The sequence below is a fragment of the Mchenga conophoros genome, linkage group LG23 (genome assembly GCF_057382185.1).
Source record: "Mchenga conophoros isolate Kocher_MC1m ecotype Shallow Benthic linkage group LG23, M_conophoros_male_GT1.1, whole genome shotgun sequence".
Lineage (NCBI taxonomy): Eukaryota > Metazoa > Chordata > Actinopteri > Cichliformes > Cichlidae > Mchenga > Mchenga conophoros.
In genome coordinates, this window is record NC_140547.1 from 45,782,912 (window position 1) to 45,809,771 (window position 26,860).

The window sequence follows — 26,860 nt, forward strand, 5'->3', positions numbered from 1 at the left end:
CCTCATAACAAGACAGCTTCTTCTGCCTGAGAACATGTTGGAGTGATTTACTAATCCAGGGCTGCTTATTGGGGAAAATACTTCCTGTTTCCAAAGTAATCCCCATTTTTCCCAGAAAGAAATGTCAGTAGAAATCGATGATCTAAGTGAGAACATGAGCCTTTAAAAGGCCCCAGTGGGTGCAGTCAAAGCAGTCCCTCAGTCCCAGTATAGAGTCTTTGGTCCAGACTGGAACAGCTGTGTGCCCAGTTTGAGCTCTCTTCAGTGCTGTGACCTGACAGACCCAGAGGGGCCATCACATCACATTTAGAAGCTCCCCTGATGGAGCCACAACACATGTCCAATACTTAGTCTGTCTTGTTGGACCAACTGGAAGAAATGATTCAAGGACTTAGTCACAGAACAGAGATTCAAATCTCCAAAATCCAACTGGCTGCATCAGGACATATAGTCTGAAACTCTGCACAGTTTCCTGTTTGAAGCTGCTTCCTGTTGGCTTCAGCTGTTTGGAGTTTCCATTTTCTAAACTTCTACATTCTGAACCTTCTTCAGCTCTGAACAGATGATGAAACACTGAATGATTTCAAGCACTTTGTCTAATAAACTTACATCTTTCATTCTTTATACAGATTGATGAGCTGTGGTTTGTCAAAGATCAGCTGTGATTATCTGGCAGCAGCACTGAAGTCCAACCCCTCCCATCTGAGACAGCTGTACCTGAGCGACAACAACCTGCAGGATCCAGATGTGAAGCAGCTGTCTGATCTTCAGCAGAGTCCAGACTACAGACTGAAGACTCTGAGGTCAGTAGAGTGATGGAGTGAGTGGGTGGTGCTGTCAGCAGTATTGTACTAAACACAGTCAGTATGAAACAAAGATCCAGTGTTTCCTGTAAAGCTGCAGCTTCTCAGTGAAGCTGTGAGAGGAGAACGGTGACAGGCTTCAGGATTGGACACAAACACTTCCTGTTTCTCACCTTTATGGTCACCATAGTAACGGCTGACACGCTCTGATCAAACACTGTCAACAGCCAATCAGCTCTCTGAACAAAGCAGCACGCAGACCAATGACTGCATTGATTTCCAAGTTTAAAGCAGTGAAGAACACAGTCTGTAGGTGAGGAAGAATTTAGTGAGAGCAGATGTTTGGATGGAATTCCTCCAGTTAACAGCTGGAACCGTCCATCTGGATTGTTGGGCTTGTTGTTGGGGTTCCTACAGAGCTCAGAGTGGACACACCAAGGTTCTTCTAATGAATGAAAGTCCAAACTCAAACTAGGAGGGAAAAACATTTTCAGCAACTTCAATAAAAATCCAAAGATTAGAAAAAGTGAAGCAACAATGAGTCCTAGTACAGTCCCAGCACTGACGTCCCTGCTGCTCTTTATACTGGATGTGCTGCATCACTGACTGACAGCTGATGAAGAGTCTCTGGAAACACTCGTTTATCTCCTCTGCTCTTCCTCCTTCTCTCTGCAGGTGGTGGCCATGATGGTAAACAGGACGGTGTGTGTGCTGAGAGAGGAGCAGCTGTGTCCTGATGATCCAGAGAGGTTGAAGCAGCAGCAGCTTGTGTGTAGAGACGCTCTGACTGGGCCATGTTACTGGGAGGTGGAGAGGAGAGCTTCATCCAGCAGTGACTGACAGAGGAATGAAGTGCAGATGACTGTCAGTGCTGCAGAGTGAACTGCTCTGAGAACAGCTCCACTGTCAGACACAATGTAGAGTCCAGCATCAGCCCTGTGTGTCCCTCTGGATCTGACAGAGGATCATCAGTGTATCTGGACTGCTCTGCTGCTGCTCTGTCCTTCTACAGTCTCTGCACAGTCTCTGTCTCACTCTGGAAAGATTTTACAACTTGTTGTAATTACAGAACGTTAATATAATATTCCAACATGTGATCTTCTCTTTATTTCTGAATCTTTACCAAATAAAGAAAAACCAAACTAACAAACAGAAGCTGTCGTGTCCTTTTTCACCACATCTGTGAATCTTTTCTGTGTTTTTCCTCTTTTCCTCCTTCCTGCAGCTCCATCTTCATCATTCTGTGTCCAGTATATGTGAACACGTCCAAAGCATCTGAGCCTCATGTTACCCGTTTGTGTGAGTTATGCCTGTCGTTGTGTTGTGGTGTATAAATAAGGGGCAGGAGACAGCGCTGGATCTCTGAGTTCTTTACTCTCAATTTCTGCAACATCTGCAATATCTAGAAATGCAAACCTGTGAGCTGTGTGTGTTGTGCGTCTGCTCGGCCACCTCTCCTCCGGCCGTGCTGGAAGCAGCTGTGCGTTTGACAGTTTTATCGACTCGACAATAATCGAACAAATTAAATGTTCAAAAATATCAACTTAAGCACTTCAAAGTCAACAAAAAGCTTAAAACAATGAAATAATATTTCACTGACAAAACAACAGCTCATAAGAACGATACACAAAATAATACAGAAACAAACAAATAAAAGTTATTAACCAGGATCCATGTTTTTGTCACAAACACTGAATCAGCTGATTCACTCTTTATGTTTCTGAGTTTGTTTTGTGATTATAGTTCTGGTTTCTGTTTCTGTGTCTTCACTGTGTCCCACGTCTCCTTACTTTGGACTCTGTGTTATATTTCCTGTTTTACTTTGACAGTCCTGTGTTACTGTTTCCTGTCTCGTGTGTGTAATTGGTCCCAGCTGTGTTTCCCTCCTGCCTCCCGTTCCCTGATTACTAAACTGCGTCCACGCCGCCGGCGCTCCTCTCCACAGCTGGATTCCAGGATTTCAGAGCATCCAGCTGTGGTGAGTGATGGAGACACTTTCTCTGCTCCCTCAGTAATCAGGACAGTTTATTGAACATCAGAGGACATAAAGGACTGTTTTTCACCTGCCCGTTCTGAACCTGGACATTAAAGACTGCTGGCTTCAAGGACATTAATCCCAGTGTCAGCCAGCCAATAACAGCCTGTGTTTTTCAGCTCTTTAGGAGTCAGAAATGAGAAAGACACAGACTGCTAACCTCTCCCTGCAGGAAATAAGCTCCGCCTCTTCCTGTCCTGTATATGAGTGATTCTGACATGAGACACAATGAGTTTCCTGTTTATTGTGACTTAAAGCGAGCAGCAAAGACACTAAACTGTGTGTTTCCAGCTGAAGCTGCTTTTTGTGTTGCTCCCACAATCCTGTCTGAAACAGTCAGTGAGGAAAACTCAGTTTATGCTTCCAAGCTCATTGTGAGAGGGCACATTGTGTTCCTGCAAGTGCTGATTTTGTCTGCATCCCTGAGTTTAGTGAGCTGCCTCCAAGGACTTGTGAAGCCCAGTGTGTTAAGGCTGCATCTCCCAGATGTTTCCACCTTTCCAGCACAGACGATAAATGTTCCCACAAAGGCTCAAAGACGGTTTGATTTTCTGAGTGTTGGCCTCAAGAGATTGCTCAGTGAGCACCTGAGTGTTTCTGGGACATCGGACACTAACTGGAACTTCAAGTCTGGTTCTGAAGCTGCACATGCAAAGACTGTTTCTGGTTGTAGAGACCTGGCTGTTCCAGGGATTGTAACCTCCCCAGAGGCTGAGCTGCTGACCTCAGCTGACTCTGGAGCCTTGAAGGTAACTAAGTTTGCACCGCTCGGGTGAGCCATCTCAGCTGCAACAGCCTCCACAGAGAGCTCACGCAAGCTTACCCAGCCTGCTGAGGATTTTATGCTGCTGCAGCCCAAAAGGCATCCTGAGCTGGCTGACTGCCACCCACAGCTTCAGCTGCCTCAGCCAGGGGTCTCCACACCTGCTGGCCCTGCATCTGCTCTGACTGGGGGCTCCGGAGAGCCGCGCCAGCCATCCATCTCTGCTGGGGCTCCTGTTTGAGAATGTAGGAGTGTAAACTTCAAATATCTGCTCGGTTTGTCAAGATATCACATATTTGCAAAGGTGCTCTGACGTTTTTGGAGACGTCTGTTACCCACCATCTGGATAGCTAACCAGGAGGTCGAGGGTCATTAGAGCCGGCGAGAACAGCGGACTCCCGGCACATCGTTTTTGGACCCCCACGGCTGTTCAGGTTTAAACATGATATATAAGTCACTTAGATCACGTAAAAATGTTATCGTTTGGCTTTTTTCAGTGTTGTTTGTTTGGTTTGGCTGAAGTTACAGTTTTCACACAGCTGAATAAACGTCAAACAGAAAAGTGATTAAACAGAAGTGTGAGACGGTCGAGAGTTTACTCCTGTGTCCTGTTAGATTTTAGACAGCAAGGAGCAGACGGCTGAGTTTATTAAACTCCACCGAGACAGCGGTGACGCGGATCTGAAGGCCAGACCGTCACAGCCGCTCACTTCCCGCCTACCCGACCTTTGGAGGACCCGGCCCACGTAGACCTTGAAGGCCGGGTCCTCAGGAGGATGCAGCCTGTGAATTTGGACACGCCATGACACATGATGTTCTACAGCTGATGTGTTTAAATGAGCTCTACAGGTGATCAGACTTATTAACGTTACCAGCATAATAAACTGTCCTGTCACTGAAGGTGTCTGCCCAACAAGGACGTGGTGCTGAATGCATCCAGACCCCTGCTGACTGTCTTTGCAGCTTCGCTCAAAGGTACAGTGTCCACTGTGACCCTGAGAGCAGGACACAGCCAGAGGTGAGTCAGCAGTTACAAACTAAATGCTGCTGACATGAATCAAACTGCTGGATAACCCACTGCTCATGAAAATGGCACCTTTCTGTTGCTTTTTGAGATTACTGAGAATATTTGAATTGTGACTCAGATGGCAGATCCAGGCTCTCAGCCTCCAGCTGAAACTTCCAGTCCTCCCCCAGCCAGAAGCTCTGATGCTGGGCTGAGAGACTTTGATCCTTCCCTGGATCCAGAAATCCAGGAGGGAGAAGGAGAACAGGACCTCCTTCCTGATCTGGAGAGGCCTGAGGGAAAGAAAGATGGAGCAGACAGAGCTTTGAACAAATCCAAACCTCCTGAGCTTCACCTCCACAAAGGTGCAGACACTGATGCACAGATTCACATGTGACACCTGCAGCGTCCAGCTTGTGCCGCTGACATTATCTCCACTCTGATACAAGCCTCATTCACTCGCTCACACACGTTCATACAATCACCTTTTCCTCACAGTCACACACATGAATGTAATGAGGGGAACTCGGGCTTCACTGTCATTCCTCAGGATCCTTTGATATGCAGACTGGAGGCTCTGTGGATGAAACACCGACTGTCTGAACCACTCTGAAGTCTTCATGATGGACTTCATCCTGATTAACACTACAATACTTGTTAGAGGCCTTTTATATGTAATAATATTCTTTTCCATTAAAGCTCTGAACATTCTCACTCTTTCTTGACCAGGTGTGACAGGTGAAGGACACCGGCGAATAGGAGGACAGAAGCTGAGAGCCATTAGTCACATGACTTCAGCTGCTGCTGCCTCACCAACCACTGGCCCCTCGGTGAGTCTAGAGTTACAGCAGTGACCACAGGAAGTGCACACGTGTGATCTAAAGCTACATGTGGGCCTGTGACCATCAGTCTTCTCACTGTGGTAGACGGGTTTGTGAGTCCCTGTGATGCTGGGAGTGTCCAGGACAGTCGCTCCTGATCGGGTCTCTCATGGAAAGCTGGTCCCAGGAATTCCTGGAAAATTCCTCCACAAAAGAGAACTGGGAACATAAGTGCAGAGTGACAGAGGTGCTCAGCAACCCTGCTGTTATATGGGAATAGAACCAGAATAGTCGGCAACCACTTGAGTTAAGTTAGCCAAAGAGATGCGACTCAGACTGACTTCATCATGTTGGCAACGTGTCTGCATTGATAAACTCCAGTTATTGACAAATCAGAGAATAATTCCAGTCATTCAGAGACAGATTGTGATTGTTTGGAGGATGTAATCGTTTCCCTTCAGGGAGCGTGTTGGACGCTCAGTGTCCGGGTGATTAGCTGATGCAACTACTTAGAATCAGTTTGTGAATATGAAGAAAATCAGTGCAGTCACTGGACAAACTCTGATTCTTCCTAGTTTCACTCTTGTTTCAGTCCAGTGTGACTGAGGTGGTAAAAAATGATCTGACTTTTAGCCACACAGCTGTCTGCTAGAGAAAAAGCCTTTGTGCACAACTTTCTTAAAGGCAAACGGCACCATGTTCACTGCAGCTGCAGCAAACGCAGCAAAGAGTGAAAGTTGGACTGAGAATGTTGTGACTGTTTCATGAGAAAGAGCAGGAAAACAAGCATCACACACCCAGACACAGTGCTGGGATTAGAATTAGACTTTAGAGCCAAATGTAGGACAAAAGCTTTAATATGAAAGAGGAAAACCCAACAACAGCCAGAGCATGAAGCTCAAATCTATACCAATCACCAAGAAAGCTGACAGGCCTGTGACACGTCAGAGACGCCGTTCAAATCATAAAGAAGTTGGTTTATTGACAAAATGTAAAAAACCAAAAGAATCAAGTCAACCTTCAGTTTCGAGCGAGTAGACCAATCAGGCACAGCAGCAGCTCTAGAATAAGCAACAATTTGATGTCTTACAAACAACCTTTCATATACACACATACATATGGCTCATATGCTGTTTAAAAAGGGCTCAAAGACCCAACAGATTACACAAAGTACAAAAACACTTTCATTCAGACAACAGTCAGCTGTGCACGAGACAGAGAGCCGACTACAGTTAGTAACATGGACTCACTTTGTTTCAGACACGACACAAAGTAACACAAAGCCACAAAGAGCAGAAACATCAAAAAGGAGGCAGAGCAGCAGCAACTCTCCATGAGCTGTGAGGCTAACAGCCACCCACACTTCCTGTGATGCATAATGAAAACAACATTAACCTGAAGGATGATAACAACAGAAAGAAGTCTAAGCTAACGTTACACAGCGCTCACACAGCGCTGACTGTACAGGCCTCACACAGCTACGACCTGCATCCACAACACCTGATTCTACTGAACACAAACAAGTTAATGATATATGAGCAATCCAGGGAAGGCTTCCAGGAAGGTGAGGATCCAAAGACAGCTCTACAACAGCATCAGTCAGCAACAATGTTACTAATCACTGACTCTTTCATCCTTTTATACTCAATCAAAAAGTGCTGTGTTCACATTTGTTTCTGCTGAAATCCAGAGACTGAAAATGCGTCTTTTTAAAGTTTGAATAAACTGACTGAACTTCTCACGAGTCCAACCGTGAGGAACACTTCCCCCCATGACACATCACAGGAGAACGTCTCAGTGGAGGGGGGACAGTAGCTCAGTTTAGGCAGTCACACTCAGAATCGATGCCTCCAGTCAGGGTCAAACGTGGTCCTCAGAAACCTGCAGATGTTTGGGCCAAGCTCTCACTGGTCTCTGCGTCTGTAGACTGAGCTGATGTTTCTCCAGGTGTCTGGTAAAAGGACGATGCTGCTGTCCAATGAGGCGAGGAGAGAAGTAGCCAAACAGGCGAGAGCCGTGAAGGAGGAACGGCGGGCAGCTCTGGATGCCCGACATAAATACCTGATGAGCAGGCTGGCCGACGCCGGCAGCCTGGAGGAGGCGGCGGTGGAAGATGCCATCGTCTCTGATGACAGAGTAAGTTCAGAGACGTGATCCTTCCTCAGAGTTGAACCTTTGAGTCATTAATGTCTGATTCTTCCAGTTCAGTCTGATCCATGAATTCTTTGCTGCAAACGGATCCAAGAAGCTGATTTTCTTCTATCAGGATGTCAAACAGGTAACTTTGATCACATTTCAATGACTGACACATGAAGGTCTAACCGCTCTTCATAATCTGCTGTCCTGTTTGTTGCAGCGTACTTTGTATTCATATCTTTTAATATCTGCCTTTCTCCCAGAGTCTGTCCTCCCGTCAGTCTTCCTTTGTGGACGCATCAAACTCAGCTGTGGCTCAGAGGAAACTCTTCCTCACTACGGGGAACTCTGAGGTTGGCTTCAGCTTTTTATGTTTAGTTCATGTGAGAATCACAGAAAAATGCTGATATGAGTGGAAGCTTCTGCTGGGAAATTGGCAAAGAGCAGATTATTGAACAGCGAGGCAGACAGTTCATTTCAGTGATGCCAGTTTATTAGAAACGAGGACTGTGGGGCTGCTGGAAGTCAGGACGGCCGTTCTCTGGATAAACCTGACAGCTGAGGTGGAGAGCAGGATTTATCCACAGACGGCTTCTTCCAAGCAAATGTCCTGAACACACCTGAGCTGAGGGTTACACAGTGTGTCCTGTGTGATCTCTGCTTTATGGTGGTTGAATCTCACAAATGTGACCATCAGACCTGACGACTTATTTGTGATGTTTTCATTAAAAATATCCTGGGTGAGGTGTTTGGGGCCTGTCCCATGAGGAGGAGTCTCCAGGGCAGACCCAGGACACACTAGAGAGGTTATATCTCTCAGCAGGCCTGGGAATGCCTCAGTATTGTCCTGGATATGCTGGAGGAAGTGGTTGTTTAGGGAGGTCTGGGATTCTCTGCTTAGACTGCTGCACCTGTGACCCGGGACCAGATAAACAGGAAATGGATGTTTGAAATTCAAAGAAATCCTCTTTTAATAATGAGGAAAAAAGACAGCAGGAGATCCATCGCAACTAACAAAACACTTCAAACACATCAATGCATCAACTTTAATCAACTTCATTTGGTTCAAATGAAGGAATCTAACAAAGCACTCACTAAAATGAAACACCAGTTAGTTTCCCGAGCTCAACAGGTCGAACACCTGAGTTTGGTTTGCGGTGCAGTTTTTATTTCTTCTAGATAACTTGGGTTATTTGCACAGGAAGGTTTTTTAAATGTATTTCTTAAGTACGATCTTATATGGGGGTTGATTTTATAGCATAACAGAATAATGTAATAACTCTAATAGAGTATAAAACATTTGCAGAATGAAGTACAAGGTGAAGAAAAGTCAGAACGTCCCTGTTTGAAAATACAGTCTCAGAAGGTCAGAGATGGACAAATTCAGCTACAGAAACATGTGGCCATTTTTTTAAAGCCATAGAGCATATTACAGACGACACAAAGAGCAAACACTGTAAACTTCTAACCACAGACCTCACACAGCTCACACACGTCAGAGTGAAGCTGTCATTTCCTGAAGCTTCCACACAAGAGAACTGGCAACAAGGTGGAGTCCTCATGGATCACTAGCAGAGAAATGTGGGTGGGTGCCAGACCACATGGACTCGACTCACTTTATTTCATACAAAGGAGCAGACTAATGCTGTCATCCTTAAAGACTAACTAGAAACAAGCAGTGCGCTCGCATCGACTCGACTTGTTTTGCAAGTTTGAAGTGAGATGGTACTTTGGAGTCAGCCTCCCGAGATGATGGCTGGTTTTTGAAAAAAATCTCTTATTTATACAATGAGTAGCAGACTTTCCTGACTTGCAGAGGTCAACGTCCTCCTCAGTCATGCGCCATGAGTGGCACAGATACTATTCATCAAATAACTAACATGGCCTTGATTGTTACTCCAGAGACTTATCTGCGATGTAGCTTTATAGCATTTTCATTAGCAATCGTATGATTTGTGTTACAATGACCTTTGTGGACGGGCCCGGACCCCCAGGCCTCGTCCGTGACGCCGACGGTGAGCGCAACGTTTTTGTTTTCTTGCGCTTAAAATAACCTGATCAGCGTTCTGCGGACGGTTTGTTTACATTTCTCACATCTGTGATTGTTCACACGGGTTGGACACGAGCAGAGAGGGCTTTCAAGATGAAAAAGCCAACGTGAAACTTTAACGGACGACAAAGTTTTTCAATCAAATCTCCGTCACACCCTTCCTTGACCTCATCACGTTATCCACCTTAGTCAAGGAACAGTGGTTCGGGAAAATATGCATTTGTTTTTTGGACCAGTTTAAAACGTATCTCAACTAGTGATGTGCGGATCGATACTGAAATATCGATTCCTCCGATACCCGTCATTGTGTCCGGCCCCTTGGCGTGCACACTCACAACAATGGCTGAGCGTAAACAGAGTCATGTGCAGACGTATTTTACCTCCACGAACAGCTGAGACGTGGTTTGCCATACATGTGGCAAGAATGTGAGGTGTTGTGGTAACACCGCTGACCTGGTCAAACACCTCAGAGTGAATCACATCACAGAATATGACGAGCGTATGTTGAGGCGAACTGAAGAGGAGGAGAGGGAGAGGTGCTGCCAGGGCGAGACAGACGTCTCTCACGGAGTCCTTTAATGCTGCAGGCAGGCAACAAATAGCCACAACTTCAGGTTTTTCATTTCTATATGATAATTCTGCATCATTAAGTGATAAGAACAAGTAATCTGATGTCCTGTGATCATTACGACGCTATAATTTGAGATAAAATAAAAGATAGAGTAAAAAAAATAAGTTTTTGTTCAGAGTATCGGTATCAGATCAGTATCGTCGATACCACCCTGAATTTTACTTGGTATCGGATCAGAAAGGAAATCAGTGGAAATCAAATCCTGCTTCTACAGGTGTCCAGTTCATTCACTCTGACCCCTCCAGATAAGCGTTGCCAGTTCTCACTGTGCTGTAGATCACATTTTCTTGTGTTTGGGGTTATAACGGTTACTTTTGAGGTCTGTGTTATAAAGCAAGTTAATCCTGAATTTAACTGGAGAAGACAAATTCCCACTGCGTGGTGTAGTGCACAGCCAGGCATTCTTTACATTAGTTCGTTTGACAAAACCAAAAAGCCGAAAGTATTTACTTGGAGTTTGGTTTGATGAAATAAGTGCCAGAATCAGTGAATACAAATGATTCCAATGACATGAAAACTGGTGGAAGGACAAATCCCTCAAGAAAAGCACGACTAGCACATTAAGTTTGTTTGTAATCATCATCATCTCTAACACCATGCGCACAACAGTGATTTTGTTACAGAACACTAAGATAGTAAAATCTGGGAAATGATGATATTTCTTTCCAAAACTTCCTGTCTGGAAGACATTAAAGCTGCTGTGCCACCTGCAGCTTCTTTCAATCTATGTTATGTGAATATATCTTTTTCTTTTTGGGTTTGAACATCCATTCAAACTCACTCTCTGCCTAGCAAGTCTCATTCCCTCATTTCCTTGGGGTCCAGCTTCACATACGTGGCACTGAGCCTTTTCCTTTGTCACCTCTTTCTGCTACATGCCTAGCCTCCCAGTTTCTTGGTCTATTTTCTTCATTTCGCTAACTACACTTCTTTTTCTTTGTAAATCTCTTCCTTCAAATACTTTCAAAATCACTTTTCTTTTTTCCCTTTCTTCTGTGCAGAGAAGACGTCAAACCCCTTCTTGGCAGTTTATCTCAATAAAGCTGTACTATCCCAGCCATCTGGTAAGTCTTCCCTACTACCCAGAGCCTGTTTATACTCCTGCATGTCTCTGCCTTCACTCACTTCCTCTTCTTGATGTCCAAACTCATCCTTCAAACTACCATTTGATGCTGCATAGCTGCATTCTCCCTGACACCTCCTTGTCTCCTGTCTTTTTGATTTCACCTTCTGCATAATATTTAGTTGCCCTGTGTGCAGCTTCCTCCACTTTCATATATTTCTACAAGTTCCTCCCTGTTCTTGAAGTATGTGTGCACCACGGCCATTTCCACTTGGAAAATCTGCCCCACATCTGTCTTTCTAGATTTCTCTCCTAAACACCACACCTACCCAACACCTCATAACCTCTGTTCCCTTCACCTAAATGTCCATTGAAGTCTGTGTCAATCACCACTGTAGTATGTGGTCTCTTGCACACAAAATGTGTCTACCCTCCACCTCCATAATATGAGTCCGCCAGCCCTCCCATTGCCAGTCATAGTCCATAACAAGTCAAAAACATAAACAGCTCGAACGTATTATTTATTTAAAAGAGAGAGCGAGAGAGAGAGCGAGAGAGAGAGAGAGAGAGAGAGAGAGAGAGAGCTCAGTTGTCCTTGCTCTAGCATCAAGAGTCAGTGACTGGCTGTTCACTGCAGGCTCAGCAGTCCAATGGCCGATCAGCAACAACACAAATAAAAAATAAGACACGTTTTTGATTATGACAACAAACCACATCCAAGAAAACCGTTGGTCAGCTTCCCTCAGGGTCACTCCACGGTTGATGACATGGTCCACTATTGTAGCTCTGATGTCATCAGCAATTCTATTTCTTACTCTTCTTACCCGTCCTCTCCCCCCTCCTCGTCCTCCTCTTGCTCCTCCTTGTCCTTGTTGTCCTCTTCATCCTACTTCTTCACCTCCACGTCCTCTTCCTCGGCCTCCTCTCACTCTTCCTGCTCCCTCCATTGTACTCCACACACAGAGCTTACCTGTATCATAGTGCTTAGGCTGATTGCAAAGTGAACTAATTATCTAAAAAAGCTTTCACATGTGGCAGTGTGCCAGACAGTTGACAAAATAGTGTAAATAATGGCCATAAATGTGTATAGTTTTGCTAGGAGTGCGTTGATCATTTGGAAATTGAGTGCAAAGCAGTGAGTTGTGTTTACAGTTCTGCAAAAAGAGTGCTGTGCAGTGGATTGTAGCTACAGGTTTGCAAAGTGTGTGTTACAAAATGGCAAACTGAGTGCAAAGCAGTGTTTGTGCTTTTAGCTTTGCACACTCAGTGAGTGGTTTTGCTATAAGTATCAATAGTTTTAGGAATTGTGCTGTAAGAATCACAGTTAGGGTTTAAGCATTCAGAAAAACCTGTAATAAACGCACACGCATGCGTCTTCAGCATTACTGGGTTTCTGCAGCTCCTGGTTTCCTGTTTAATACATTCACACAAGCAATCAAACGCTATGAATCGTTCCACAATGTTTGCAGTCACTTTTCTTATCCCTCCTGACTCAAGAGCATAAAGCGATCTACGTTAGCTCTGGGAATTCTGACGGTCGTTCAGTAAATCTTTGTTTAATCTCTTTATTTGCTTTTTGGAGAAGTGAAGGTACAAAAACCTCGTCAATCAAATTTGCTTCGGTGGACAGAAAACAGCCGTTGTAGACTGTTTGGGGTTACCTTTTATAAGTATTGAATTTTCAAAAGTGAAGTCAGTTCTTCTGACCAGGTTCAGACCAGGATGAACACAAGTATGATACTGGACCCACTAGAGAACTGGTCCCAGCTGTGGGTTCACCTCCTCCTGCTGAACTCATAGGACAGACTCTAATGTAGCATCACGTTCATCGGTCACTCCTGACCTCCTGTGAAGCATGACGGATGTGTAATTAATGACTTCATTATTTGGGGCATTATTGCTCTAAAAATCATATTAATAGTATTATTATTATTGTGCTTTAGGCTGCACTGATAACGCAGAGGTCTCTTCTTCCTCTGGGCTGTTTAAAGGGCCAGTTTGTCCAAAGCTGTGTATATACCAGCTGCTGTCAGGCTTCAGATGTCTGCATTAGTCCACAGTCCACTGTTTGTAAGCCATTGCTTTACTGCAAAAGTTCCCATCTACTGTAAAGAAATGGAGATAAGCAGGCACATAATATGAAAAGGCATGCTGTAGCTGACTTTGTCTTTTCTGATCCATCGGTTTGTGTGGCTCTTTCCACAGGAGGGACCTAACCCACACTTTATTTACTTATATGATAAGTTTAGTGGAGTGTAGTGCAAAATACACAGTGTTTACTTTTAATTTAACAACATGAAGCTGCATCAAGTTTCCATGGTGACTGCTCAAGAAATTCTGCATTCATAAATAAACATCAGACTGTCAAAAGAGCTCATCTGTGCGAGACCACCGAGCTGAGAGCATTTTCAGGTCCAGATCCCCCGTACGCCATCGTTGGAGAGCAGTTGACGTTTTTCTTCCTGACTTTGATTTGAACACGTTTAAATGGAAAAGAGTCAAGGAGTCTATAAGCCTATCAGGGTATGTGACGCTTTTGCTTTTACTGCATTTCAGTAATTTGAAGAATTTGATGTCGTTTTAAAAGTTGACAAACTGAGAATCATTTTAAGTAACAATGACTAAATTGCTATTTCTTTGACAGATGTTGTTCAACACACCGATTTATGAAACAGCTGTAAAGATCTGCTGGTATCTTCCGGGCTACAAGGCTCAGGTTAGACCCAGATTCATGCAAACCAAAGCTGACAGAAAATATCAGGTCATTTCTGAGGACCTGAGAGTGGTGGTGATTAAATGTCTCCTTTACTTTTAGGTTGCGATAATGACGGAGTTTCTCAGACTTCAGCAGGAAGATCTAATTCCACCGAACCTCACTGCTGAAGATCTGAGAGATCTTTTGGTGGAGAAGAGCAGGGAGACGCTCAGAGAGCAGTGAGTTACTGTCACGCCTGAAAGTCTGTTTGTGATGACGTGTAAGTGCTGAGAGAAAACCTCTGCTTTGCTTTCTTTTGAAGGCTGTGGGAGTTTGAGTTAGAGGATTTTGACGAAGAGGAAGCCAAACCTCTTCTAAGGCTGGTAAGACGAGAAAACCCACAAGACTTTTTTTTCATTACGTGCACATAACCTTTACACATAAGCGCACTGTAAATGTGTTTTCTGTTTCAGGTGTGGGCGGTGAACGTCAGCAATAAAATGAGGGACGTTGAATTTGAAGCCAGGTTGCTTCTTCAGTTCCCAGAGGCCGTACCTCCTAAATTTCAGTGAGTCACATGTAACATACAGTTATTAACCCTGTAAGACCCAACCCATCAAAAAACAGCCAGAAAATTCAGATTCTTTGGAACTGAGATGTTTATCAACCCTTTAAACAAAAGCCACACATGAGTTCTTTGCTATGTCATGTTGTGTATGATTTACTTTTATTGTGTATTTATTTTTTGTATCACATTTGATACACTGGGTGTTTTTGGCAACTTTGTGTTAACGACAATGTTAACTTTAGACTAAAAAAGAGTTTTGTCCACAACATTTAGAAATTATAGCAAGTATTGATCATGTTGATGAGATCGAGGTCTCAGAAACTCATGTATGATACAAAGGTGGTTACAGGGTTAACAGTCCAGCTACAGTGTTTCAATATTTAAATGATGCTTTGAATATGTTTAACAGATAACTCTTATCATGTTTTTCTACAGAGCACCTAAATTCCTCAGCGCGGTGAAGGATTACGTTGAAATCCTGAAAAAGAAGCAGCAGGAACAGCCTAACAGCAAACTGCTCACCGCGCAGGAGTTAGTGGTCGAGGTAGTTCCCCGCGTTCTCCAGGGCTTCTGGGAGCTTCCTCCTCGTCCCCTCCTAAACATGGCCTCCCAGAGTCTAAGTATCCTCTCCACCAGTGTCACCAAGGCCACTTTAGATCGTGTCTCCAAGAGCCTCACGGCGATGGAAACACAGGCCGTCTTCACCCGCTCTATCCGAGACGATCTGGTCGACAGCATCCTGACGGAGATTAGACAGAAATTTCCTGAAGAAATTCTGTCTATCCAAGTTGCAAACTTTGCACCCCTGTTGCTGAAGACCATTGCTGATGTAGCAAGGATCCGGATATGTGAAATCTTTGAGCCCCCTTCAAGTCCTGATGTGAAGAGCACAAATGGTGAGCGCTCCTCTGACGGCCTTTCAGTGGCAAATGTTCCACCAGCCGAAGAAGCTCTGTCAGAAAGTGTTGCAGAGCCCGACGTTCCCTGTGAGGAACTTCTTTCTGAAAGGGCATCCAGTCTGAGTACTCGAGACCTTACGATCGAAGGAGCTCTGTCAGAAAGTGTTGCAGAGCCCGACGCTCCCTGTGAGGAACCCTATGGCGAGTCCAAATCCTGTGTTGAAGGTGAAGATCATATGATCAACGGATCTTGTTCTGAAATTGGGCCGGTTCCTGATGTTCCCTTTGAGGAACCTTTTCCAGAACCTGAAGCCAGCATGAAGTCCGAAGACCGTCAGATCAAGAAGAAGAAAAAGGGCTTCTTCAAAAGACTGAGAAGTCTGTTCTGCTGCTGTTGCAGACCAAAAGTCACCGACTGACACTGAAGCTGTGACCCAGTGTTGGTGTTGCAGTAACTCTAAATATGTAAATATGTTCCTTAATGATTGTTCTTCATGTTTTTGGGGGTTTCTTTAGTTTTCAGTGGGCTGGGTGTTTTTTCTCCTCCGTGTTCTTTACTTGATTCTTGTTCATAGTTCCTGATTTGTTTTCCTAGTTCTTGTTTCTTAGTTTGTAGTTTCTTGAGTCCACCTGAGTTTCCAGCAATAAAAGCTGCCGATTCAAGTTTCATTCCACGTAAGAGTCCTGTGTTTGGGTCCTACTACCTGCCTGTCACAGCACACCATGACAGAAACTTTATAAACTCATTCATATTTCTACACGAGTCTCCAGCTATGTTAAAGATTTTTTTTCTTTCAAACATTTGTAAGAATCTCTTATGGTTCTCAAAATACTTCCACAAGTCCAGTAAGTGTAGTGCAGTAACATATTGATGGTATTATTTTTAATAATTATTTATTATTTTTAATGCACTTTGAACTGAAACTGGTATATAAAATGTACTTCCTGTAGAAAATGCAGTGTGAATGCTAATAGCTGAATAGCTTGAGTTGAATTTTTATAATTGCTGAAATCTTTGGTGAAAAACATGTTACAGTTTTTGCCCGTTGCTTGAACACATTTTGCAAAACGTCGCTCATTGTGCCAAAACTCTAAACACAAGTAAACATGACACATCAAAATATACCATTCACATCTGTGCCAAACTGAAACTCTGCTGTCAAAACCTAACATTCCTCTGTCAAGATGTAACTCTGTTGACAAAATGACACATACTTGCATCACATGCAGATCAGATCAGGGGGACACACTAGTCTACATATAAAACACTGCAGTCTTTCATTGTCATTGTTTATTCTGAAGGCACATTTTCAGGAGACACAAACAACCAAAAAAAGCAAATAGGCCTACTCAATATTGTCCACTGCAGCACCATCAATTCAGATAAAGCAAAACACAAACATAATACAGTAATAGAAAAAACACTATACTGTACACACAAAAAATCATGACAATTGTGCATACGTGGGCTCATGGATCCCGCCGTCTGTTGGGGTCTGGCCACAGGACCTCATCGACATCGCAAGCAGTGTCTTCTCCCGCTGGGCACCGGGGAAAATATCCTCTTGCATGTCGAAACCATCCATGGATTGCTGTCACCTGAATGTAAATAGAAATATATGTGGTGGCCCCTAGAGACAAAACACATACAAACTCCAAAGCACATTTCTAGCTTGAACTGAACTTCCAAAACAGAGCTACCTAGAACAGCGGTCCCCAACCCCCGGGCCTCGGACTGGTACCGGTCCGTGAGTCGTTTGGTACCGGGCCACGAGAGTTGAGGCTCAGGTGTGAAATGTCTGGTTTTCAGGGTTTTTATCGCTTTTCAGCGTTATTTTGTTATCGTTTTTATCATTAACTCGGTTTTCCTGGGTCTTTTCACGTGTGTTATGAATAAATCTTCTTTTTCGGTACCGGTACTAGTTTTATTTTGTTGTATTTATCCGCGACACCTTAAAGGCCGGTCCGTGAAAATATTGTCGGGCATACACCGGTCAGTGGTGCAAAAAAGGTTGGAGACCGCTGACCTAGATCACGTAAATGACACAATTGAAAGCATGAAAGCATATGTGTATTGTTTGTGTATTTATGCACAAGCATTCATATATATTCAGATCATTAAAAAACAAAAGTTCATTTGCCTGTTACTACCACACACCAAATCTGGTCGTGGTACTTGGTGAACTGAGAGACACAACAGCAGAGGTCACTATTAATGCTATAAAAGAGGCCTTTGCAAGACATGCAGTTGCCGAGACTGTGGTATCGGACAACAGGCCGCAAGTTTCATCAGAACAGTTCAAGCACTTTGCTAAAGAGTACCAGTTCACACATGAAACGAGCAGCCCCAGGTACCCCCAAGCCAACGGGGAGGCAGAACGCGCTGATCGTACCATTAAAGACTTGAGAGGACTGTGACTACAGCAGAGCACTGCTAGCGTGCAGGGCCACCCCACTGGAACATGGGCTCTCACCGGCACAGTTGCTCATGGGGAGACACCTGCGTACCTCTCTGCCACAAGCTGCTGCGAAGCTGGTGCCAAAGTGGCCCGACCTACAGGCTTTTCGCGAGAAGGATGAGGAGGGGAGGCGTGAGCAGGCAAAACACTACAACCGCAGACATAGAGTCAGGACAGAAGGTGTGGATTACTACTGAAGGAACCACTGGAGCAGTAGTTGGACCTGCCAGTGCTCCCAGATCTTATGTGGTAGAGACAGACAGGTTTTCTAAGGAGAAATAGGAGCCACCTCACACCAACAGGGACTGTTACCAGATCTGGTCGAGCGGTGAGACCTCGTGTAAGATTGGATGTGTAATTCTCTGAAGTTATCCATTCAGGCCCTATTCAAAGCTGGCTTAGGCTGTTAGAGATGTTTACAATTATGTGTTTCGTTTAAATGTAAGTGAACAAGTGAGAGATGTGTATCATTTTAACGTTTGATAATGCTCTGCATTCCTGTTCTTGTGAGCTGAGTGAGTCATTGTGAAGTATGTCTTTAGCTAAAAGGAGGTGTAGCAGGAGACTACTGTACCCATAAGGCTGTGTGTGTGTGTGTGGGGGGGGGGTATGATCTAAATTATAATATTGCTGACTGTCTGAGGCAAAATTTCCCCAAATCGAATCGAATCGAATCATGGATTGAATCGATTCGGGCAAGGGCGTCGATTTGGCATGGACGGAGGGGACATGTCCCCACCAATATCCAGCGATTATTGAATTGTCCTCACCAATAATTTGATCTCTTCGAGTAAAGAAAAGCAAACCTGATAGAAAGAAGAAAAAAAAATCTGTCAACGTCTCATTCACCCAGCGGTGCCGAAAGAGTTAAATTACGTCCTGTACTGGAGTCCTACCTCATGTGACAAATATGGCCAATGTGATTGGCTGAACCTTTCAGGGAGCTCTGTTGAGTTTTAGCAGCGGCAAGCCTGCGCTCCCAGGAGGAGAGGAGGACGGCAGCAAAGAGGAAGAACCTGGATATAAGAAAGTATTTTTCAGAGAAACCTGTAAGTCACTTAAAGCCAAGTTCACTCATAATGTCACGGTCTGGCTGGCAGACCGTGGGGGTGTAGGGAAGGAGGACACAGGCGCGGTGCTCTATGTACAAGCAGTGCGTTTATTTACAGCGATGGACAGACATGACAATAAATCCCGTGCTCTCCCGACTCCCGTGACGTGTCCTCTTCCCAGTGCTAGTGCTCCTGTCTCCGCTTCTCCGTGATGAGCACCCCGTGCTCGCTGTCCTCTCGTCTCCCCGTAACTCCTGGGGACATAAGAGAGAGGAAGCCGTCAGACACACAATAATGCAGCAGACTCAAACTAGGAACTGGTCGAGAGACTGACGTGAAGCCACGCAATGATCCAGCGTCGGAGAGAGCTCCACCACACTCTCAAATAGCTCCTCCGACAGGCCTGATCAGCTGCAGGTGTGGCCAATCACCTGCCAGGGCCACACACACACACACACACACACACACACACACACACACACACACACACACACACACACACACACACACGTCTACAAGCAGGGAGAACGAGGGACAGCAATACAAAATACATACATTATAATATTAGTCCATAACTGCTCAGGGTCCTGGGTCTGACACATAAAATGTGTCCGTCACAATAACGTTGCAGGCTATGCTAGGCTTTGGCCCACATCAGTCTAAAACTGTATGTAACCATGAATAACGTGTTTTGGAAACTAACAGCACAACATGCAGCACTGTTAGTTCTCTCAGTCTCAGAGCAGCGTTTCTAATTCTAATCTAAGTGAAGCTGTCAGAGAAAACAGCAGCCTCGAGCAGCCAGGATATTAGTTTACAGAGGCTGTTAGAATTATATGCCTAACGTTAAAATGTTGGTGACACAAGAATTTCATCTTAATGGCACTGACGTATTCATAGGTCATAGTTATGATTTTGCAAATATTCCACCTTGTAGTGCAGTTTGCACAACTTGTTTTAAAAATGCACTCAGCCTACAAACATTACTGATCAGTCAAGATCTGCACAAAGTGACAGACACACTGAAGCAGCTCCACATTTTATTCTTATTGTCATGTATGTCCTATTTGTCAGGTGACAGAAGAAGCAACACAAAGCTCAGAGAGCAATGGTGACACAAGATCACAGGTGGAATTGGATGATGACGCAGAATGAGAAGAGCGAAAGTGGATCGCTAAATGAAACGGATGAACCAGAACTGGTTTGTAAAAATGCTGCAGCTTCAGTGGTGTGGAACTGGTTTAGCTTTCGTCCGTCAGATACAATCAAAGCACTATTTTTGGTAGAGCATGCTAGCGGGCCGTCGTTATTACCGTGTTGTTTGGAAAATACGGCGCACTTAAAATCAATCCTTTGATTTTTCTGAAAGTCGACAGAGCCCCTTATAACCCCGTGTGCCTTATGTATGACCTCTGGTTGTGTTTACTGACCTCGAAACGATTTTATGTGCACGGCGCTCGAAAATCTGTCAGATGTTTCAGTACGACTTTGCTAAGTTACCACCGCTTGATGGATTGTCGGAGCGTTACGGCTGTCGTAGGCAGGAGCCTCGCGGAGTGAGCCATGTCTCCGTGACGACCAGGACACAGCAGTCACGGACGATTGACTGTGCGGCGAGAAGTAGGTTCAGTTCGTCTATTTTGTTGACGACCGACCGTGCGCTGGTCAGAAAGATGCTCGGGAGCGGTGGTTTGAAAGGCTGCTTCTTTAGCCTGGCCAGCAGGCCCGACAGGCATCCCCGCTTTTGTTTGCGTTCCTTCCGCCGCCTGCGTTTCTTGGCAGAGCCGATAACAATCCACGGAGCACCCGATGTTCTCGCTATCTCCGGGGGGATGTTGTGCACCCTCTGATAATCACTGGTAATGGGGATCTGGCTGTTATATCCAATCTTGCATAATTCCAGATGGTTGTAGGAAAATTTGGCTTCACAATAAGGAAAACAAAAGAAGAAGAAAAAGTGGAGAAACAAAAAAGAAAGGCACCCAAGTGGAGAGCATAGAGCCGCTGCGTCTGTGTGCGCCGCCATCTAGTATACTTCTTCTAGTACACAGCCTGGAGGTGTGTTTGGGGTCATTGTCCTGTTGAAAACTGGTCCCTAAATGCAATTTCTCAACGAGAAGTTTGGGCTCGGGTGAGTCTGCGTGCTGAAGATATCTACCTATTCGGAACCATGGTAACAGGGTTCTGGCTGATCGGAGCTGGCTTGAGAAAGCGGAACCGGCTGTTCAAACCCCCACAAGGCTGCCCGCTGGGATTGGAACGATGGGAGAGGCGTGAGTTTCTCAAAATGGGCTCATTGAGTCAGCACGGATAAGATCTTGGAGAGGCTACGGCTGCTGTGAATACTCAGAATAAGATCTCTGACTGCAGACTGGATACATCTCGGAAGGGCTCGCTCAGAATAACATCTCGGGGAGGCACACTGCCGTGAGTTCTCAGAATCGAATCCCCCCTGCCATCCAGGAGGGCAGGGGGGTGCCGCTCAAGAACCAGGAAACGGGCAGGGAAAATCATCACAGACCCCTCACACCCTGCACACAGACTTTTTGATCTGCTGCCCTCTGGCAGACGGTACAGAAGCCTGCAGACCAGGACCACCCGACACAGGAACAGTTTCTTTCCCCTCGCCATCTCCCTTCTTAACACTTGACCTGTCACACTGCTCCCACTGCCAGACTGCAGCTGCACCTTATGTACATTTGTAGTATTCATTCCACCTCATTCATTTCTGTATTTTATGTATATACGTTTAGATTCGTTATTTATAGTTGCTGTTGTGGATAAGGCGTAGCTTTGGGTCACGTGGTGTCGGTAATAGTGATTGCTATATCATCTGTTCACGTCCTGAGGGAATTTTTGTGAATGAGTGGGTGATGGGGGAAGTCGACTTTTGCTGACCGCTCAAGCTTGGAATGTTTTGATCACTGTTTTTCTACGGATTTTAAGGATTTGATAACAAATAAAGGAGTTTTAACCTGGAACTTTGACTTACGTTTTAAACAGCGGGCGCGTCAACATTATTCGCCTATTCAGCTGCTCGGCGACTCAAAGGCTTGACAGTCGCCAATAGTTGCTTTACACAGCTTGTGGCTCATACAACGGTATAAATGTATTCTTTGCGATACTTTATAAATATGAAACTCTAAAGATTTTGAGTTCATGCACATTGTGAAATAATGTGACAAATCTTTTGTGACCCTATTAATGATCAGTGATAATTGAAGAGGAACCCTGGCTCGGGACATTTTCATGACAAGTGTCAGCGCAGACATCTACTAACGAGAGAACATGTTTTATCATCATAAACACGGTGATGTGAAGCATCGTTAAAGTGTCACTTCAGTAATGTTGACTCATGTTTTTAATAATGACTTTAAAACACTCATTTCTGTGGTTTATTTTAAGTTTACAGAATATAACATGTGGTAAGACGACGAGTTTTACTTCTCACTGTCCGTGTTATGTGTATCTATTTATCATGTGTGCTGCTTTGCCGAAAATGTTTCATTGTGTTCATGAAATAAACCAGACTTTCACTGTCTGCATCTTTTACTGTTTTCTGCTTTTGTTCACTCCAAGTTTGACAAACCTACAGATATCCAGAGTTAACTCACTAACAATGTGGAGCAGTCTCAGTGTATTTAGCTGCTTTTTCCCTGAACACAACCAACTAAGAGAAACGCCTGTAGGCCTCACTTTGGTCATTTTGAACGCTGAAGGAGATTTGTTCCATAGACACCTTATACTAGTGTTTCCTGCACTACTATGTTCTATTTAAATCCAGATTCCTTTTATAGTTTGCAGTGAAATTTGTTAAACCGTTGCTTAATGGGACAGAAGTACAAGTCACTCTTTACTAACACATTTGTAGATGAGTTTATTGCTGAACGTCACAGCTAGCAGTCTCACACACTCTTTAGGTTTTTCAAGTTTTGTGTGTAATGGTTTAGTCTATCAAACCTTACCCTTTTCTCCCCAGTATCACAACAGTGTGACTCCCAAAGTACAGATCAGTAAACAACCAATGATTCTAAATCCAGAACAGAAAGATACAGTTGGAAGATGAATGATTGCGTTTTTATGATGTGTAGTAAAACGACCCCCTCTTCTTCTTCTCTGTGTTGGTGTTGTTCTTGACTACAGAGAATTGTTTTTACTAAAATGAAACATTTTCAGATGAAAATGTTTCATTTTATTTCACTGTAACACCCCCTCAATGCCATTTTTAGGGTATTCTTGGTGATCCCATTTTTTCATATTTATGCTTTTGGCACTGAGGGTATCTGATACGCACGTTGTCACTGTGTTTTGTGCTACCAGCTGTGAGCTCTGCTTTTGCTTTGAGCAGTCTGTTTTTATTTTGTCTCGTGAGTGTGTTTTTCAAACCAGATCCTCCTCAGTTTGATTTTGTTACCACAAACTTTGTGTGAAGTTCACAACAGAGGTAAAGAGATTTAAACACACCAGTTTAAGGACGCAGCGATTGGACCAGCTGCACAGGGCTGGTGAAGCAGAGAGTGTCGGGGGATATGTGCAACAGAAGCAGAGGGAACATTTTACTAGATGATAAATGGCACATTTAGGTGATTAAGGATTTGTTGACAAGATTAAAAGACACGTCCGTCAGAGTTCAACAACATTACAGTTTGATTAAATAAAAAGTTTTTAAACTACACAAGGTTCATTTTCTCCTCTGATAGTAAGCATATTAAACATGTCAAGAAAGAAAGAGTATAAAGAAAAATAGTAAATGTGTGTCTAATTAAACTCTTCCTGTGAACCTTATATCATCCTTTAATATGTTCGGTGTTACAAACTTGCAGAAGCACAGAAAAGATCATCAGACATTAATCTAATCAGTTTTCAGCCTTCATTCATATTGAAAAGTTGAAATCTTCCCTGCTAGACCCAAGTGCAGCGTTTAACACCGTTGGCCAGAACATTTTATTACAGCTATTATTAAATGGAGAGTCCTCTTCACACACTGAGGTTAATTATGAAGCTCCACAGGCTTCTGTGCAAAGACCAGTTCTGTTTACATTATACGTGCTTTAGAAGACATAGCATACATTTTCACTGCTATGCATATGATACCCGCTTTTATTGGTTAAACTGCCGGGATGTCTTAGACACATAATGAGCTTTAATTTTCTGCTTCTAAGTTCAGATAAAACTGAGGTTATTGTAACGGGGCGTAAAAATCTTAGAAACACTGGCTAACACGATCCTTACTCTGGATGGCATCGCCTTAAGCCGCCTGTTGCAGTCATTTGGCACATTATAAGTAAAATTGAAGCACACGATCCCAAAGCACAACATCAACATTTATTTATATACAAAAATGAAAATTCTTTTTACAGAAAAGAATTGTAACTTCACAATATTGCATTAAGATGAGCAGACAGATTTTAATCTCAGCATCGTGCACACAGATTTTTCAGGACACTGGAAGAGTTCCTGCCGTGGATTTAGATGTTAGTGTTGTGTGGATGATCCCATTCTGTGATCTTTGTGTTACTAACACTGATGCTTTTACACTTTAGGACCCTCGAGACCTCTGCTGCTCAGCCGTCCTGATCGCTGCCTCCACTTTAACCAGAGGCTGTAACCTCTGATCATTTCACCTGCACCGACAGTAAAACTCTTCTCCAGAACCAAACGTGCCATAAACCCATCACAGCTTCATCATCAGCTCAGTCTCAGCAACATGCAGACGACCGAGCAGCAGAAACTCTGCAGGGAACGTCTGAAGTCTGTTCTTCAGTTTTCCCAGCTCACTGTTTATTGAACATGAGACAGAAAAATAACTTCACCTTTAATGTGAAACTTTTATCGCCTGTGACATGTTTGCAGGAAGTCTTCGTGCTGTGATTTAGTGTCACAGCCATAAATATCACACAAGGTAAAAACTACAAGTCTTCCTCTACCCCCCCAATTTTTGCACATGTCGAGGAGCGTGTCAGGCTACATTTCACTGTGTGTTATACTTATATAACTATGTATGTGGCAAATAAAGAACCTTGAACCTTGAACCTTGAAAGTGAAAGTGTTGATCCTCCGTTCAGAGCAGCAGGAGGAGGAAGGTGGAGCTGAGGCAGGTGAGTGTTAACATGAATATGTTTCTTCTTATGACATAAAATAATTCCACGCTGTTCGTGTCTGTGGGTGAAACGTGAGGCCGGTCGGCTCCTCTGAGCGCTGGTTTCCTGTAAGTAGAGAGGAAGTGAGTTTAGCTGAGAGAGCAGGAGGAGAGTGAGAGCTGTGCTGAGGCAGGTGAGTGTTAACACCGCTCTGACATTACTGTGTCTCTGTGGCGGGAACAACAGGCTCCGTCAGTGGAGGCAAAAATAATCAGACTTTGGTTTTTCAAAGGAAACTACTTTATGTTGGGAGAAGCCGCGCGCTCATTGGATAACGGCTTGTCAATCTCAAGTTATTAGCCAATGAGCGCGCAGGTTCACAGTAAGACCCGCCCTTATCTCGACGTGTTTTAAAACTAAAATGGCGACAGAAACTCGGTGAGTGGAGTTCAGGCTGACTTTATGAAAGTGCGACGTTTGAGCCACTTCCTGTTCTCAGTGCCGGCGTCCAGATCACCGAGGTTTCTGTTGCTCTGATGTCTGATATTGATTATATCGGTAAACAGGCTGTAGGCAGAAACATCAGGTCTGATCTGAAAATCCCTTCAAAAACAAACTTTAAGAGTTTTATGTCCGTGAGGCTGTAAAACTGTAACGTGTCCTGTGATCTATAAACACTCTGTGATGAATAATCTGAAGTCATTTTGAGCCTGACAGTAGTTTCCTGTCACAGAGCTGAAGCTGCAGGCAGTTTTTGGCACCTTTATATTTAATTTATTCCAAAATAAATCAATAAAGGTAGAAAAGAACTCTCAGTGACATTAAAATCTATATTTAAAGACAGATGTGACCAAGTGCAACAAATATAAGATGAGATGTTTACAGATATTTGAAGTATTGATCACATGTAGAACACAGAGCAGGTCCAATAACAGAGTCATCCTGCTCACAAACAGCAGTTTGGTTTCATGAGCTCACTTCCTGCAGTGATCCTCAGCTTCTCTCCAAAGGAGCCGTAACATGTGGGCTCCTCACCATGATGATGATCCCAAACACACTGAGTTCCTTCATCCACCTGATCATGTACTTATTAAATAATGTGATGGTTTTGGTGTTTTTTAAAGACTTTGAGCCTCTAAAATAACTGGTTTGGACTTTAGGGCCAAAGCTCCAACATTAGAAAGCCGTCAGTGTGATGCTTCCAGTACAACAGCACCTCTGAGTGTGTGTGTTTACCTCTCAGACTAACTCCACCCTGACATCAAGAAGATGGAGGAAGAGGACGGAGCAGCATCCAGCTGTATGTCTGTGAGGAGTGACGGAGTTACACAAACACCTCCACCTTACAGTCATGGACCTGCAGCAATAATGTAAGAACACTACTAACTTTATTAGTCATTTCAACATAACCATGACAGAATCATTGATCTGTGATTGGTTCAAACTGTTTGATCTGAGTTTGCTTTTTATTGACTTGTTTTCTTGCTAAGATCTGAACTCGGTAAGTTTAAGTGAAGTCAGTGCAGCAGAATCAGAGAGAAGAGCTGAGAACAAACTGAGTTCATTCAGAGACAGAAAAAACTGGCTGATGATTGGCTGACCTGTCAGCGTTATGAGGCAGACACAATATCACAGAGGGATCAGCTGATCATATGGCTGTCAGAGAGAACTGATCAGTTATTGATGTTTGTGTTTGCAGAGGTCAGAGGTCACAGTCTCCAGCATCCAGCTGTGTGTCTGTGAGGAGTGACTCGTCCAAAGAAATATTTCCTCCAGACTTCAGTCATGAACCTGCAGCA

The 26,860-nt window shown here is 44.1% G+C and overlaps 1 protein-coding gene, 1 long non-coding RNA gene and 1 pseudogene across 3 annotated transcripts in view; 2 read left to right on the forward strand and 1 right to left on the reverse strand.

The window, feature by feature from the left end:
• The window catches only part of LOC146548130 (NACHT, LRR and PYD domains-containing protein 12-like), an 83,788-nt pseudogene that overhangs the window by 19,979 nt on the left and 36,949 nt on the right, over positions 1 to 26,860 (forward strand). The window lies entirely within an intron of this gene.
• Positions 12,599 to 16,623, forward strand: LOC146548131 (uncharacterized). Its single transcript, XM_085266252.1, has 6 exons — positions 12,599 to 13,831; positions 13,953 to 14,024; positions 14,124 to 14,242; positions 14,326 to 14,386; positions 14,477 to 14,571; positions 15,007 to 16,623. The coding sequence occupies exons 1-6, from the start codon at positions 13,796 to 13,798 to the stop codon at positions 15,887 to 15,889; spliced, it is 1,266 nt and encodes a 421-aa protein (XP_085122378.1). The 5' UTR covers positions 12,599 to 13,795; the 3' UTR covers positions 15,890 to 16,623.
• Positions 16,790 to 19,455, reverse strand: LOC146548132 (uncharacterized). The gene is made up of 3 exons (XR_014890924.1): positions 19,316 to 19,455; positions 18,826 to 19,235; positions 16,790 to 17,069 (listed from the first exon to the last, which is right to left on the reverse strand). It is a non-coding gene; the product is annotated as an uncharacterized LOC146548132 (long non-coding RNA).